The sequence below is a fragment of the Lithobates pipiens genome, unplaced genomic scaffold (genome assembly GCF_037356315.1).
Source record: "Lithobates pipiens isolate NorthernLeopardFrog02 unplaced genomic scaffold, aLitPip1_a1.2 Scaffold_23, whole genome shotgun sequence".
NCBI classification, from domain to species: Eukaryota; Metazoa; Chordata; class Amphibia; order Anura; family Ranidae; genus Lithobates; species Lithobates pipiens.
The window spans coordinates 128478499-128495417 of NW_027507785.1; the positions used below are offsets into that span (position 1 = coordinate 128478499).

At 43.2% G+C, this 16919-nt stretch overlaps 1 protein-coding gene across 3 annotated transcripts in view; it reads left to right on the plus strand.

The window, feature by feature from the left end:
• TRIOBP (TRIO and F-actin binding protein) overlaps nucleotides 1-16919 on the plus strand; it is a 97281-nt gene that overhangs the window by 41535 nt on the left and 38827 nt on the right. For all 3 annotated transcript variants that reach the window (XM_077452338.1, XM_077452336.1, XM_077452337.1), the window contains exons 6-7: nucleotides 2339-2759; nucleotides 15040-15138. In XM_077452338.1, coding sequence (XP_077308464.1) covers nucleotides 2339-2759; nucleotides 15040-15138 — 520 coding nt within the window. The remainder of the gene's footprint in view (nucleotides 1-2338; nucleotides 2760-15039; nucleotides 15139-16919) is intronic.

Below are 16919 nucleotides of genomic sequence, written 5' to 3' on the forward strand. Positions count from 1 at the left end.
CCCTTTGTCCTACGCTTTTTTTCCCCCTCTGTTCCAGTTGATTCTGCGAGTATTAGCAAAGTTCTGAATAGACTCCACAGACTTGATTCTAATCGCACCCTACTGGCCAAGATCTTGGTTCTCAACTCTTCTGAACTTATCAGTAAAAATTCCCCCCTGGAGACTACCGGTCAGGGAAGATCTTCTGAGTCAAGGTTGCCTCCATCACCCAGACGCAACATACCTCAAGCGGATGGCCTGGTTTCTGAGGAGTGTTGTAGATTTATGTGGGATTTTATGTTATATATAATATATTATACATTATAAAAAAAACCTTGACCAGGCCAGATTTAATTGTAGGTGGTATCTTTTAATCTAATTGCACATATTTAAGGAATCTTGTTGATGTTAATATGCAAATTAGGGCAGTTTAGGACTACAGCTGTTCACGGCTAGGGGTCATCTTCTGTCGCAAGGAGATCAAAGCATTTAATGGAAAGGGCCAATGAAATTGCTCAGCCATTCAGTGTATTGGGGATATTACATGGCGTTCAGTCTTTTCTCGGTGTGTGTTTATGGAGGCACAGGTCTAGGAGACATGGGGCTCTGAAGGCTGGTATTCGTTGTCATAGATACTCTGTTGGATCGTGTCATCTGTTGGAAGACTTTGTTCTGTGTTTAAAGTCAATAAAGTGCATCTCTCTGGAAGAATTGGGTTGCTGCGGAAGATTATAATTACTAATTAAAGTGGGGTTCCACTCTAAAGTGGAACTTCCGCTCTTTGGAACCCCCCTCCGGTGTCACAGTTGGCACCTTTCAGGGGGCAGGGGGGTGCAGATACCTGTCTAAGAGGGAGAAAACCTTAGACTAACCGGAAATGGTATTGCTATGAGCCTTTCAGGACAGCAGCTACTCCTCCCGGCATGTTATGTATATGGATGTATAATCTCGGGTGCTCGGTTTTTTTTTTTTTTGCTGATATCTTCCAACATGTCAGAGGAATTTTTGTGTACGGCTGATGGCATTGTGGAAGCAGACACTTTTAAAGGGGCGTTGTCAAGGCACTGTTTCCTGTGAAGGGGTGGAGCTGCTCTCTCTATAGGGTGCTGTCCTGAAAGGCTCAGAGAAATACCGTTACCAGTAAGTCTAGTTAAGGTTTTTTTGCACTTGAATTGTCTTTTTGAGAACAATAACACCAAATTTAACACACCTGTTCCCCATTCACAACTGAGACCATGTAACACTGAGTCACATGAAACGCGGGAGGGAAAATGGCTAATTGGGCCCAGTTTGGACATTTTCACTTAGGGGTGTACGCACTTTTGTTGCCAGTGGTTTAGACGCTAATGACTATGTATTGATTTATTTTGAAGGGACAGCAAATTTACACTGTTTATACAAGCTGTACACTCACTACTTTACATTTTAGGAAAGTGTAATTTCTTCAGTGTTGTCACATGAAAAGATGTAATAAAATATTTACAAAAATGTGAGGGGTGTACTCACTTTTGTGAGATATTTTACTTTTGTTTATTGTAACGTAAATATGATCATTTGAAGTAGATTTAGCTGTTTCTGGAGAAGATCTAAGCAGTGCTCTGCAGCTTTCCTCTCATGCTGTAAATTGTGAATGAGGTTGCAGTGGGGGTTATAGAGTGGTTGGGGTGGCTCTGCATTCCCACAGGTTTAGATGTATGGCCATGCACAAGATCTGGAAACCGACATCTAAAAAAAGTTTTGCTAAGATTAGTACTAGGATAAACCTTTTTTTTTTTGTTTTTCCCCATGTGCACACTGTCCTCTAAGTGACTGTAAATGCAAAATACATTTCCCCCATGAAATCAAATCAATGTTAATAGATTCTCGAAGGCACTTGATCAATGCAAGAAATTCAAGGCATTAAGTGTTCATTAAAAAGTCCGTGCAGAAGTCCCACACTTAATATAACTGCAAATAGCCATGTTCCAATCATGCAGGAAAGATGATGTGATTATCGCACTTCACAAGCAATTGCCTCAAGTGCTCACCCTGTGTGAGTCCCACTCACCAAATGGTTATAACCATTTTGGAATCATTTTTGGATTTCATGGAAGAAATCTATTTCTTATAAATGAGGCAGCAGGATTGTTTTTTACTGTTATAGCTTAATTGTTAAAACACATTTATCACTATTATTGTATGAGTTATATGATTTAGGGTAATTCTTTACAGCGCAGTGTTATTAGAGGTTTATTAAATGCAAAATGCACTTGTTTGTACTTTTTAAATGTAAATTTTGGCATTGACATGTACTGCTAATTTTTGTGCAGTATAGGACTTGCACATTAACATATAAATCTTTTCTTGCTTTACATTTTAGACTGTCTGAAAGTAATAAGGAAAATACATTTGTGCCTCCTCGTGCTACACCAAGGCCAGAAGAGCTGCGTCTGAGTTCAGAAGTTAGGCAGAGGAAAATAGAGTTGGTAGGATCGCGACAGGGCTCATTTGACTATGTAGAGTTATCACCACTCTCCCCTGGGGAAGAGCGGGATCAAAGATTAGAGGAGAGAAAACGTTGGTTTGAAGCTACTCCAGGAGTCGACACACACACCGCTCGTCGAACTCTCACTACTGCAGTGACTGAAGAGCAGAAGCAGCGGCTCAATGAAGACATTGAATCTAAATGGAAAGAGCTGGAACGGTTGCCATTGCGGGAGACTAAACAGACTCCTCTTACTTGTTTGCTTGCAGGAAACAAAACCAAAGCTATGGGAGAGAACGCAGCACTTGAAAAACAGGTAAATTGTTTGAATGGGATCATTCTTAAAATGAACTATGCACCACACAGTATTTACATATTCTGAGCAGTAAAATAACTTTAAAACAAGCCATCATTCACCCCTGTATCTATTGGCATTGTGGAGTGATATATTTTGTATTTTCTTTGTATAACCGAAGGCAAACCTACTTTTTATTTTATTTTTTTTAATTTATAGATGGGGTTTTTTCTTGCAGTCTGTAGAGACTATCACCCACTACTTTACATACTTTACTACTTTTCTTATTGTCTCGGTGACCATTTTCATTTGAAATGAAAGTAAGGCCCCTTTCACATGGACAGACTGATTATGTGTTTATTTTTTTGACAGAACTGATTGGGCCATCCATTGCCCTTTGTGGAGTGGCAGGTGTCATAGACGACAGTGGGCTGTTCTAAAAAGGGAAAAAGGAACAGAGAGCACACACGCCTTGCGCATTACCTTTGCAACACTTTAATGAAGTATAGGTTTAAAAAATGCATACTCAAACGAGTTACATATTCAACATAGAGTATAGAGTCCATAAGATGCATTATCCAGCAAGATCAGCTGGCAAGCAACAGTAGTGGGATATATAGTCCAAAAAACAGCTGACGTGTTTCAAGGGTGTCCCCTCTTCTTCAGCGCTAGATTTGGTATGGTATTTATAGAGGAATCTGGGATCAAGGGAATGGCCCATGTGATTGAAGGCCTTCCCTCTTGTGGGAGGGCTAATATGATAGATTATTGAAATGCAAGCATGCATCTTTCCTATTTAGGACAAAGATCACCAGCTACATTTATGTATACACTACACTAAGTGTGTGTATGTATGTGTTTATGTATGTGTGTATATATATGTGTGTGTGTGTGTGTGTGTATGTGTGTGTGTATATATATGTATGTATATATATATATATATATATATATATATATATATATATATATATATATATATATATATATATATATATATATATACACATAAATATAATGAGAGAATCTTAATATCAAATTCATATATTAGAGTAAGGCCTCATATATACGAGGTGGATACTCTTCCACCGAGTCAGGCCTCTGTCCGCCAGCTCTGTGGGAGATCTATCCATTGATCTTTTTTTTTTTTTTTAAAACCACTGACGTTTTTCATCTGCAACGCATTTTAACGTCTGACTGCTTGTTACTCCGTGCTACTTGGCAGTTTCCTTGTCAGTTACCCTCTCAGTATACCATGGGGACCTTCTCCCGACCAGATTGTGTGGGGCCAGCCTGTAATTTTTGCTTCAGATACTTTATCCTATGTTATTCGCTCACTTTGGCATGATGTGCAACATGTAACATTAACTGTGTAACAGCTGACATTTTTTCTAACTCTTCTCGGCACAGACAAATTTAAAACTGACGTTTTTCCCTACTATTTGGTCTTGGGCTCAGAAAGTGGAGGTAACTGTCACGTCTCCCAGATGACTTCTTTCTATCTGCCAGGGCAAAACGCTGCATTTGCAACCTTAATATTGACACCCACTGCAGTGCGTTTTGAACGATGGGCGGGAAATACGCACGACACATGGGCTTTCCACACCACGTTCTGGTGTGAACTGGCTCTGACTTAAAAATATGGAGGAAAGTATTGAGAACATTGAATTTTATTTTTCTCCCCCTGCAGATTATAGGTACACATTATTTGATTTGCAGTATGCACTAGGCTTGCTTAACAGCACCTGATTTTCCACAGCCAAAACAGACCCATATGGGATTCTAAAAAGTTGGCTACGTCTGTAAAGACTTTTCCCATACATGGCCAGATTTTGTAGACTGACTGAAAAGCCAAGAATTGCTGCCATATCTGTTTGCTAGAATATCACTACCTGGTTAAGACATATGAACAGAGACCAGGAACGTGTCTTTGTAGACCCTTCCCTTAAAACAAATGCAGCTGATGCCTTCAGCCCCATTGTTTTTGTGTTGATGCCCTTGAGAATGTACTGTAATTCGCCAATTCTCAGGAGTTTCTCTTATCTCTGTGCATATGCGCAGGATACTTATAAGAAACGTCTTCTACACAAGCAATTTGATGGTGAGCACCTTGAGTTTCTCTTATCTCTGTGCATATGCACTGGAATTCGATGGTGGGCACCTCTTCGGGAAATCCCTTGAAAAATTAATCAAGAAAATAAGTGGGGGAAAGCTACTCCTACCTCCATGGGGATAAAGTCTAAGTCCCCTACTCCTACTGATTTTTTTTCTTCTGCGCAAAGAAAGAAAAATGTCCTCTACAGATGTCAGCATCTACACCAAGGCTTAGAGTTACTAAACCCAGTAATGTGAAAATAGTTCCTCTACCCCCCACAGTGCCCACAGCTTATAAATCTTCTTTTCTTTTCTTGCATCAGGGGACACAGAGCCATAGTAATTACTATGTGGGTTATATTGGACCGACAGGTGCTGGACGCTGGCACGCCCCTAAAGGCATGTACTCCCCTATATAACCCCTCCTATTACTAAGAGTCCTCAGTTTTTTCACCAGAGTCTAAGGAGTTGGTCATAAGTAAAGATGTGCTGAGCTCCATGGGTGGTAATCCTTGATGAGGGCTAGCCATGCTGTCCGGATCTGTTCTGATGTATTTTCATGGGCTAAATGAATGGTACCCGGGCCTCGTGTCTGAAGAAACAAGGTTTTGCTTGCGAACGCTTCTCTTTAGAGAGCTTGGCCCTGGGATCCAGTACTTGTTGGTAGTGAGGTCATAACGTTACTGGTAGGGTGCTGTCGCAGGTCCAGGATTGTGGGATAACCTGAGAGTTCCCCGGTTCCTGAAGGTTTCCTATAAGGTCTCGGAGCCTACCGCGAAGGGTGAAGATTGGCTCTTTTATCTCTGATAAAACCCTGCTGCGAGGATAAGGTAAGGGAGATTTTCTCAGGAATTTCTCTTTCTATGTATAGCGTTGTCATGCCTATGTGTCACCACTGGGAGCTGTATTGAGCACTCACCGTCCTGATGCTGGAAACAGCAGAAGCCTTCACTCTCTTCTCCTCCAGCCAGAACAGACCCTCTGGTAAGAAAAGGGGGTCTGGTCTCTTCCTGTGCCCCCCAGATTGGCTTATGCTTGGACTAGTGCATTCTCGCAGAGTTCTGTGGCTGAAATATTGATCACCCGAAGCACCATGTGAAAGCTCTTAGCCAGTTTGTTTCGCTTCCTGGGGTATGGCTATTTAGACTGGATAAGTACATCCAAAAGACCTCTAATAGGGTAAAGCTCTCTTTAGCAGTAAACAAGGTTCAAACATTTCTCCTTTTATCGTGCTGCCTCTCCTATGCCTGGGGCATCTGCCTCTAGGCAGTCTCGACGGCCTCAACTGTCAGGTTCAAGGGAAAGTCCCCAAGGGCAGCACCAGGATCTTGGGGCAGAAAGTCCACAAAGCAGAATGCTAAAGCCTTCTCATGAAGGGGCACCCCCACTCGTTAGGGTGAGGGGAAAGTTCCTGCGATTCTCAAGATCTGGCAGGAACAATGTCAGGGCAGATGGATTTCTGCAATTTTTTCTCTAGGTTACGACTAGAGTTCCGAAAGCCCAGATGGCTCAGTCGGTAGAGCATCAGACTTTTGATCTGAGGGTCCCGGGTTTGGGTCCCTGTTTGGGTGCTGCCTGTGGGGTCCTTGGGCTGCTGATGGGGCAGTCTTTTATGCAAGTGTTTCCGTCTCCTCAGAGAATTTTCCTAAGGATCCAGAAAAAAAAGGGAGGTCTCTTTCTGGCCTCTTGATCAGCTGTTATCCCAGTCGGTGATATCAGAGGTTTCCTTAGTGGAACAGGGGGTTTTGTCTCGAACCTTTTTAAGGTTCCAGAACCAAACCGAGAGATAAGACCCATTCTAGATCTTGAAGATCTGAATCGCACTTAAACATCCGATCCTTTCATAATTCGATCGGCTGTGTCCATCCTGCAAGGAGGGGAATTGCATAGCTCCATGTGCCAAATTTTCCCGCTTACCAGAAATTTCTTAGATTTGAAATATAAAATTATCTTTTCAGTTGTGGTCCTGCCATTTGGCTTAGCCACAGCACCACAAGTGTTCTGAAAGATTCTGGCACCTCCTTTAGCCAGATTAAGGGCTCAAGGCATAGCGGTCCTAGCCTATTAGAAGATCTGCTTTCAATAGATCATTCAGTCTCAGGTCTAAAACCAGAGTCTGATCTCAGCCGTAACTATCTAAAGTCTCTAGGTTGGCTATTGAACCTAGGAAGATTATCCTTCAAACCATCAAGGAGATTACAGTACTTGGGGGCTGGTTATAGATACCATACAGAAGAAGATATTCTTCCCCAGATAAGAATCCGTTCCATTGTAGGACTAATTCAATTTACCAAAACAAAGGAAAATTCCTTCATTTGGCTGTGCAGGAGATTTTTAGGGGAAATGGTGGCCTCCTTCAGGGCCGTCCCTTACGCACAGTTTTTTACTCAAAAGTTGCTTCAAGACACCATCCTGTCGGTCTGGAATAAAAAAAGATTCAGGCCTTGTTTGTTTCCAATACACTTGGCTCCTGATATAAGTCAGAGCCTAAATTGGTGGTTGTTATCCAGCAAAAGGGAAAATCTCTTGATGTAGTTAGAGCGTTCAGAGTCTGTTTAATTGCGACCACTCAGGTTCGCAAAACACAGGGTTTGTTTGTACTGCCAGAGGGTCCAAGATGTGGAAAGGCAGCGTCAAGATCCACTATTTTGCAAATGGATTTGTCAAGTGATTATTCAAGCTTCAGCTTAAAGAAGAAAATTCTTTCTTCTCATGTTAAAGCACACTCACTCAGGGCGATTAGTGCCTCTTGGGTGGTGCATCATCAGGCCTCTATGGCTCAGATCTGTAAGGCCGCAACCTGGTCTTCGGTTCATACGTTTATCAAATTTTATCAAATCGATATTAAAGGTCATGAAGATATTGCCTTTGTGCACAGTATACTGCAGGCTGCAGTATGAGTTCTCTGGCCTCCTGTATTTATGTCGCCCCTCCTTCAGTTGCCATTGCTATGGGACATCCCACGAAGTAATTACTATGGCTCTGTGTCCCCTGATGTAAGAAAAGAATTCGTATTTTTATAATGGCTTACCTGTAAATTCCCTTTCTTTGATGTACATCAGGGGACACAGAGGTGCCTCCCTTCTTTGGGATACACTTGTATTGCTTGGCTACAAAACTGAGGACTTCCAGTAATGAGAGGGGCTATATAGAGGAGTACACGCCTTTTAGGGGCGTGCCAGTGTCCGGCAGCTGTCGGTCCGATATAACCCACATAGTAATTACTGTGGCTCTGAGTCCACTGATGTACATCAAAGAAAAGGATTTTACAGGTAAGCTGTTATAAAAATCCTATGTTTACATTAAAATACTGCCACTATATACCTTTTTTGGATGATCGGTATACCACGGCTACATGATAAACTGCACAGTTTCTCCAGTGCTGAGAGTTCAGGAAGGAGATTTTCACTACAGCCTGTATACATGGCCACATGTGTGATGTCCATATCATGTGACCCGGCTAGCTCCAAGAACAAGAAACTGTTTTCTCCAGCATAAAAGATACAACAGAGCATGTGCAGGTCGGCTACCTGTGCCTGTGTTAGCTGGCCTTTCCCAGATAGACAGTGCAGGGGGGATCTGTGCATACAGGATAAAACAGCCTTCTTACACAATGCAGAGGATTAACCCTTTAAGTTCCACAGCAAGTATAAGCCCCTGTACACACGGTCGGACATTCTGCCAACCAAATCCGTTGGCTTTTGTCCGACGGATTGTGTCCGAAACTGTTGCATACACACGGTCGGACCAAGTTGTCGGAAAATCCGTTCGTTCAGAACGTGATGACGTTATTTCGTTACGACGGGACTACGTTCATGCTAGTAGCCAATAGCTTTGGTGTAGGAATTTGATCTGAGCATGTGTGGCACTTTGTCCGATCGGAATTCTCTACACATGATCAGAGTGTGTCCGATCGGACTAGTTTGTCGGAAAATATTTCCAACAAGTTGGAAAATTGGGTCCGACGGAATCCGTCCAATGCATACCACACACAGTCGGATTATCCGACAACACGGTCCGATGGGACACATTCCGACGGATTCTCCGACCGTGTGTACAAGGGCTAACACGCATGCTGTGCTGCATATGCAGACTGATGTTACTGTTGTGGGTTTAGTAACACTTTAACACTTCCTTTGTCACAAGCCTTCCCAGAAGTCCTCTCTTCAGAGTAAGGTCTGTTGGTGGTTGTGTCACTTTGGATAGTAGATGTCCCAGACATCTGTGTCCATTCTGTCATTTAACAGGGGGACTAAATAGACTTTCTATCCCTGCCCACTCCTCACTTGTTTTCCTTCAGCTCTGCCATCTTTCATGGTGCAGAAATTCTGGTGTTGCAGCAGTTAAAGCGGTAGTCCGCCGGGACTCCGCGTTTTTTTTTTTATTTTTTTTATTTTTTTTAAAGCAAGCAGCTACAAATACTGCAGCTGCTGACTTTTAAAATAGTGACACTTACCTGTCCAGCGAGCCCGCGATGTCGGCACCCGAAGCCGATCTCTAGATCGTCTCTCGGGTGCTGCCGCCGCCATCTTGGGTATGGGAATCAGGAAATGGAGCCTTTCGGCTTCATTTCCCGCTTCCCTACTGCGCATGCGCGAGTCGCGCTGCGCAATAAGGACGGTCCCCGCTGCCTCTGGGATCTGTGTGTTTCCCAGCAGGCGGGCACTTGCGGAAAGGGGCGTAATCTACGCCCCTTTCCGCAGAGAGCTATCCCGGTGTCTTGTCAATTAGGGTCCTCTATCAGATGCTGTCCTCTGCGTACTGCGCATGCGCAGTACACAGGAGCACAGATTCCGAAAATTGCCGAGGACGAACGGCGCCTGCGCCGTGAGTCCAGGTTCTATCCCCACTATCCAAGTGGACATAGAGTTAGAATAAAAAATAGCCGAGCGCAGCGAGGCCGAGCCCGAAGCGTGGCGAGCGAAGCTCGCCCGCGAGGGGCCCTCTAAAATTCTAAACCCTATGTCCGCTTGGATAGTGGGGGCTACCTCCTCCACTCACGGCGCAGGCGCCGTTCAGCTTCGGAGATTTTCCGAAGCTTCGTCTGCTCCGTACTGCGCATGCGCAGTACGGAACGGACACATATCGATGGCCGGACTCTATTAGGCAGAACACCGGAAGTGGGTGCAGATACCTGTACTGTACAGGTATCTGCACCCCCCCTCCCCCCTGAAAGGTCCCAATTGTGGCACCGGAGGGGGGGAGGGTTCCGATGAGCGGAAGGTCCACTTTAGGGTGGACCTCCGCTTTAATAGTTCTGAGTCTTCTGTGAACTGCAGAGAATATTGTAATTTAGCAGGTTCTTTCTCATTCATCATGTTGTTGCATGCAGTGAAATCAATTCACAGGATTTTCTCAATGAAAGGAGTCTCCCCATCTGAGTTTTTTGCTTCCTTTTTTTTTTTATTTATTTATTCATTTTGCAGTTCACAGAAGAAACCACCAGGACAATAAAGAGAAAATAAATCTCCCAAACAGGGACTTCACAAAAACATGACAGGGGCTCTAACCCTGACTTTTCTAAAACTAAAAGGTTTTGGCCTTGGATAAATGTTTCTCAGTAAATTGAGATGAAGAATCACTTTTAACTGGAATTACTCTTCAACCATTTCCCACTCGGCCAATGTGTGTGTGTGTGTGTGTGTACACACACACACACACACACACACACACACACACACACACACACACACACACACCAGCAGACAGGTGCTCTCCTGTTCCAGGAGGACATGATATAATTTCCCCCCAATTCCTCCCCTACCGTGCCCCCTGGGGCACTCAGTGGCGCATTCTGTGATCCACTGCATCCACCAGATAGATCACTGATTACTGGGCTACTGTGGTTAGCCCAGGTGCCATGTGATTTCTGTGAAAAATCAGTGATCACAAGTAAACTACTATTCGGAATGGCTTTAATTTATGACAGCATTGCTTACTATTGTGAGCTCTATGAATCGGCATAGTGATCACATGGTACATGGCTAAGCACAGTAGCCTTGTACCATGTGATAGTAGTAGTCAATCACAATAGTAAACAATGAGTCATGACTGAAAGCCATTCATGACAGATAAAACAATTGCTTTTACAGTGGATATCACTGTAACAAGCAATCGCAATGTAAAAAAATAAAAATAAAACCTGATCACTATGCCAGAGTAGTACGGTGTCACTATGGTGACGCTGCACTACTCTGTTGAAAGTATGTACAAATAAATGTAGTGTGTATATGTGTGTATGTATGTATGTATGTATGTATGTATATGTGTATATATATATATATATATATATATATATATATATATATATATATATATATATATATATATATATATATATATATATATATATATATATATATATATATTTTTATTTATTTTTTTACATACTGTCAGTATTCCTAATCACCCATACCAATCGTATTGTCTCTGACCACCGCAACACAAGTTGGTGTCCCTGATCATGGCCACACCAGTCATTGTGTCACCATAAGGACTTGTTCAGATGTACAAAGCATTTGACAGAAATTACCCCCTCACCACCTGCTTTAACCCCTTAGACCCCACACAAGCAACCCCATTAGCTTGAATGGGTCACAATCGGCAGGCATACGGGGGGTATAATTCCTGCCACAGCTGCAAAGCATTGCAGCCACATTAGGTGTACACCTCCAGCCAATGCCTCTGCAGCTAAAAGGCGTAGCAGTTGAATGGTAAATCCGTAGCTTAACTGCAAGATTTTACTGCCTCCCAACCTAATGTATCAATGAGCCCTAATAGTGCAGCCAGTCACAGTTCACCAATCAACACCACACCAGCCACAGCGCTGCCAGACCAGGGTAGCTCCAATCAGTATTCCTGATATGCCTGTTCACCAAGTTTTGGACTTTGCATGCTGACAATGTCTCTGCCTACTCCTGAACTGACCCATCTGCATGTCCAACCGACTATGTTCCTGCAAGACACCAGTCACAGCCATCCACTGTGTACGACTGCTCTCCTGGAACAGGAACTCACTTTTTACTTTCTTTTGCCTCCTGTACTTCTGGGACAGTGAACATGGCATTCCTCGGTGCAGCCACAAATCAGGCTAGACTTGATTGGCTTATAGGAAGAGGGACTGCTATGGGTGACTCTACACTAAGCTATATTTACTGATCACTCGCATAGAGGCAGCTATTACAATACATTGGTTTTTAATACAATTGGTTGATTTGTGTGATACACAAGATACAATATCTGGGTACACAATCAGTCCAGGCACTGAAAAAAAAATCTAGTATCGTCATACTCCGGAGTTAAAGAATGTGTTTTTGGCCTGTAATTCTAAGTATGCTCATGCTGTATAAGAGAAATTTCTTATTAAATTGACAGCTTTGTGTTAAAAAAAAAAAAAAAAAAAAAAATCTATTTTTATTCTGCATTTTCCAAAAACTTGTGGCAAAGAAAATTAAGTCTTCAAAAGACTCACCATACCTTGGAGTGTTTACTTTCCAAATTTGTGGTCATTTTATGGGTTTCCACTGTCCTGGTGCTCCATGGCCTCCAACAATGTGATAGGTAGTCAGGAAAATAGATGTGTAATTTATGCTCCTTGAAAGCCCAAAGGTGCTTTTTGGATTTTTGGACCCCGCTAACCATATGGGAGACATAGCAGAATGTGTTTTGGTGTGTAATTCTAAGTATGCTTCTGCTGTGTGTGAGAAATAACTTGGTAAAATGACAACTTTGTGGCACAAAAACAAATTTTATTTTTTATTTTTTTTGTGACAACTTCCATAAACTCACCATGCCTCTTGCTAAATACCTTGGACTGTCTGCTTTCTAAAATAAGTCATTTGGGGGGGGGGTATTTGTACTGTCCTGGCATTTTAGGACTTCAGGAAATGAGCTAGACAGACAGTATATCAGGATTGATTAGTTTCCAAATATACTTTTATATACCATAGTTTTGTAGACTCTATATCTTTCACACAGACTACATAATAGACAATGATGTATGTTAAAATGGAGTTCCGCCTGCAAAAAATCAAAAATTAACAAATAACAAACAAATACTGCAGCTGCTGACTTTTAAAATAAGGACACTTACCTGTCTGGGGCACCCTCCAATGTCCTCACCCGAAGTCGACCTGTCCCTCGGCTCCGGGTGGAGGTGTCGGCATCTTAAGTAAGGGAATCGGCTTCACAGCCTTTTTACCTACTGCACATACACGAGTTGCGCTGCGCAATCTGACTGGTCCCTGCTGTCTTCTGGGACCTGTGTGTCTCCCAGAAGACAGCCGGGAAGGGGGGGATGGAGAAGGGGCTGGACATGGCGTAGATACCTGCGGATTCTGTGGTGATCTTTCGCTGGAAGTGGGAGCAAATAACTGTATTAGACAGGTATCTGCCCCCCCCCCTAAAGTTGGCAAATGGGATATCGGAGGGGGCGGAACTACTGGATAAGTGGAAGTTCCCTGCAAATCCCTGCAAATTAAGGGGATTTCTTGGGGACTCCCAGATCACCAGAACCAGTGTCCCCATTGGAAGGTTTCCCCTCTTAGTTTTCTGGAGACAACCAAAAAATTTTTTATTTATTTATTTCTAATTATCATGATAAACGGGACAAAATGGTGAATCTCCCTAATGGGGGCACAGACTGCGATAAAAACTGACAGGTGTTCTAATCTCTCTCCACTCCATCCAGAACAAAAAAAATAATTTAATTTGCAAGATGTTATAACCGAAACGAAGAAAAAATGTTCCCCCCCCCCCCCCCAAAAAAAATCTTCAGTATTTATTCATTTTCATAGCAAAAAGTAAATATCCCAGTGGTGATTAAATACCAACAAAAGAAAGCTCAATCTGCCTTAAAAAATGCAATTTGTTTCATTTGGGTATAGTGTTGCATGACTTAGTACCGTATATACTCGAGTATAGGCCGACCCGAATATAAAGCCGAGGCCCCCATTTACCCCCAAAAAAACTGGCAAACTTATTGACTCGTGTATAAGCCGAGGGTGAGACATGCCTGTCCATCCCTGTGTGTGTGTGTGTGTCCGTCCATCCCTGTGTGTCCGTCCATCCCTGTGTGTCCGTCCATCCATCCCTGTGTGTGTGTGTGTCCATCCATCCATCCATCCATCCCTGTGTGTGTGTGTCTCCATCCATCCATCCATCCATCCCTGTGTGTGTGTGTCTCCATCCATCCATCCCTGTGTGTGTGTGTGTGTGTGTGTGTGTGTGTGTGTGTGTGTCCAGCCTACCTGTGTCCCGAGCCTTTGTCCCGAGCCTCCGTCCCGTGCCTTGCCTCCTTGCCTCCGTCCCGTGCCGTGCCTTGCCGCCGTGCCGCCGTGCCTTGCCTCCGTCCCGTGTCGTGCCTTGCCTTGCCTCCGTCCCGTCCCGTGCCGTGCCTTGCCTTGCCTCCGTCCCGTGCCCTCTTCGTCGGCGCCTCGGCGGCCATTGTAAAATTCAAAAGCCTCCGCCTTCGCCTGTGATAGGCGGAACACTGAATTTCCCAGCAGCCTGTGTTCCGCCTATCACGGACATCGTATCATCCTCGTCCGTAGTACGAGGATGATACGATGTCCGTGATAGGCGGAACACAGGCTGCTGGGAAATTCAGTGTTCCGCCTATCACAGGCGAAGGCGGAGCCGGAGGCGCGGCTTTTGAATGATAGAATGGCCGCTGTCTGTCTGCTCGACACGCTGATCGAGCGGGCAGACAGCGATGACTCGAGTATAAGCCGAGGGGGGCACTTTCAGCCTCAAAAAAGAGGCTGAAAATCTCGGCTTATACTCGAGTATATACGGTAAATGTCATTCAAAGTGTGACCGCTCTGAAAACTGAAAAATGGCCTGGGCAGGAAGGAGGTGAAAGTGTTTGGTATTGAGGTGCATAAATAAGCAGCAAACTGGGAATGTTCTAAACAAACAAATGTATATGCTACATGTTGTGCTAACAAGCATATGCATATGCTGGAACAATTTGGACATGTAACAGAAAATGCACGTTCTCCCTTTTTTATGTAAGTTTTGTAAATTGTAAGACTAGTATATTGGCTTGGACACAGATGGGGGGGGGGGGGGGGGGGGGTGACTGATGGATTGAAAACCTCACTCTTTCCAAAATGTAAAAAAACAAAAGTTTTATACAGTATGGGCCTTTCTTGTTTTTCCATTGATTTATGAAAGTATAAATTGTAAAAGTTTTATCGCGCTTCTTTAGATACAGAGTTTAAAGATGCAACTTGAGAAGGCAAGGAAAGAAATAGAATCTCAGAAAGGAGGATATGAAGGCACAGTTCCTGCAGGCTTTATTTCTCAGGTGAGTCACATGGGACATGTAAATCTTACAGTATGTATGAGTGCTTTGCAAAACTTTTCACCCCCCCCCCCCCCCCCCCCCCCCTTGGCTTTTTACCTATTTTGTTACATTACAACTGGGGCTGCAACTAACGATTATTTCAATAATCGATTAATCGGCCAATTATTTTTTAGATTAATCGGATAAAATCATATTTAAAAAAAAAACAAAAAAAACGCACAATATGAAAAATAAACGCACAATGTAAAAATGAATCAATTATCAAATGTTGATCTATAAATTATACCACGTGATGAATATATATCTGAGTGCACAATGACTAAATAAAAAAGCCAATACTATTAAAAATATATATATATATATGAAAGAACGCTTGTCACAATTGAATTTAAATTGTGCAGATACAATAATTAACAAGATTTGCACATTGCACTTTGCACAGATTTTACAAAAACACACCCACTAATTTCATTTTAATTTTTGTATATTTTACATTTCCTGGGGTTATAAAACATCAGAGTAGAGCGCTTTTACTACCTGTATTTATAACATTGGTATACTGTTCCAACTTTTTGTTTCGAGCCTGGGGTAGTGGCAGCCCTCTTATATCCACCGTTCTTTTACAGCTTATCCATAGCCCAAACCCCCTTTTTTCTGTTCAGTGTCCTCATCCTTATCCCTGTGCTTCAATGTTCAGTGTCCTCATCCCTATCCCCGGGCTTCAATGTTCAGTGTCCTCATCCTTATCCCCCTGCTTCGATGAGGACACTGAACATTGAAGCTCGGGGATAGGGATGAGGACACTGAACATTGAAGCAGGGGGATAAGGATGAGGACACTGAACATTGAAGCACAGGGTTAAGGATGAGGACACTGAACATTGAAGCACAGGGATAAGGATGAGGACACTGAACATTGAAGCACGTAGCTCAGGATAGGCACTACAAGTCCCAGCAATGCAGAACCTAACACGGCACGTAGCTCAGCATGGTTGGTAAATAATACTAGGTAACAAGGGAAGTATTAGTGTTGTAACGCACGGCCCAGTGTTTGTGTTGTCTGTAACGTCACTTCCGTAACATTATGTGATGGTTTCGCTGAACTGTATTGCCGAAACTATGTTGGAACGTATGGCGCGAGTGTTTGGAACGCTATGCGCATGCGCAGTACGCAATTTCTGGCGGCAACGTCACTTCCGTAGCATTCTGTGATAGGCAGCAAAATATGACACTACAACAGAGCCGCACCGGAAGTGACGGGGTTACAATACAACACCGCCGCCGGGTGTGCCAAGATGGCCGCCAGCTCCGGAGCTAGGCCGAAGCCGCGGCCTTTCCTAAGGCCGCAGCCACGGACCGCTCCGTGGACCACATGATGCGGACCGACTAATCGATAATGAAAATCGTTGACAACGATTTTCATTATCGATTATTATCGATGATGTCGATTAATCGTTTCAGCCCTAATTACAACCTTTAGATCAATGGGCTTTTTTTAATCTGAATTATATGTGATGGATCAGAACACAATATTCTAAGTTGATGAAGTACAATTCGAAAAATATGTACAGAAAACTATTTTTCAGAAATAAACTGATAATCGGTATGTGTGTATGTATTTACCCCCTTTGTTATGAAGCCCATAAAAAGTTCTGGTGCAACCAATTGCTTTCAGAGGTCACATAATAGTGAAATCATGTCCACCTGTGTGAAATCCTATGTCGCGTACACACGATCAGACTATCCGGTGGACTTAGTCTGGCGGACAAACTGCTGTAAAGT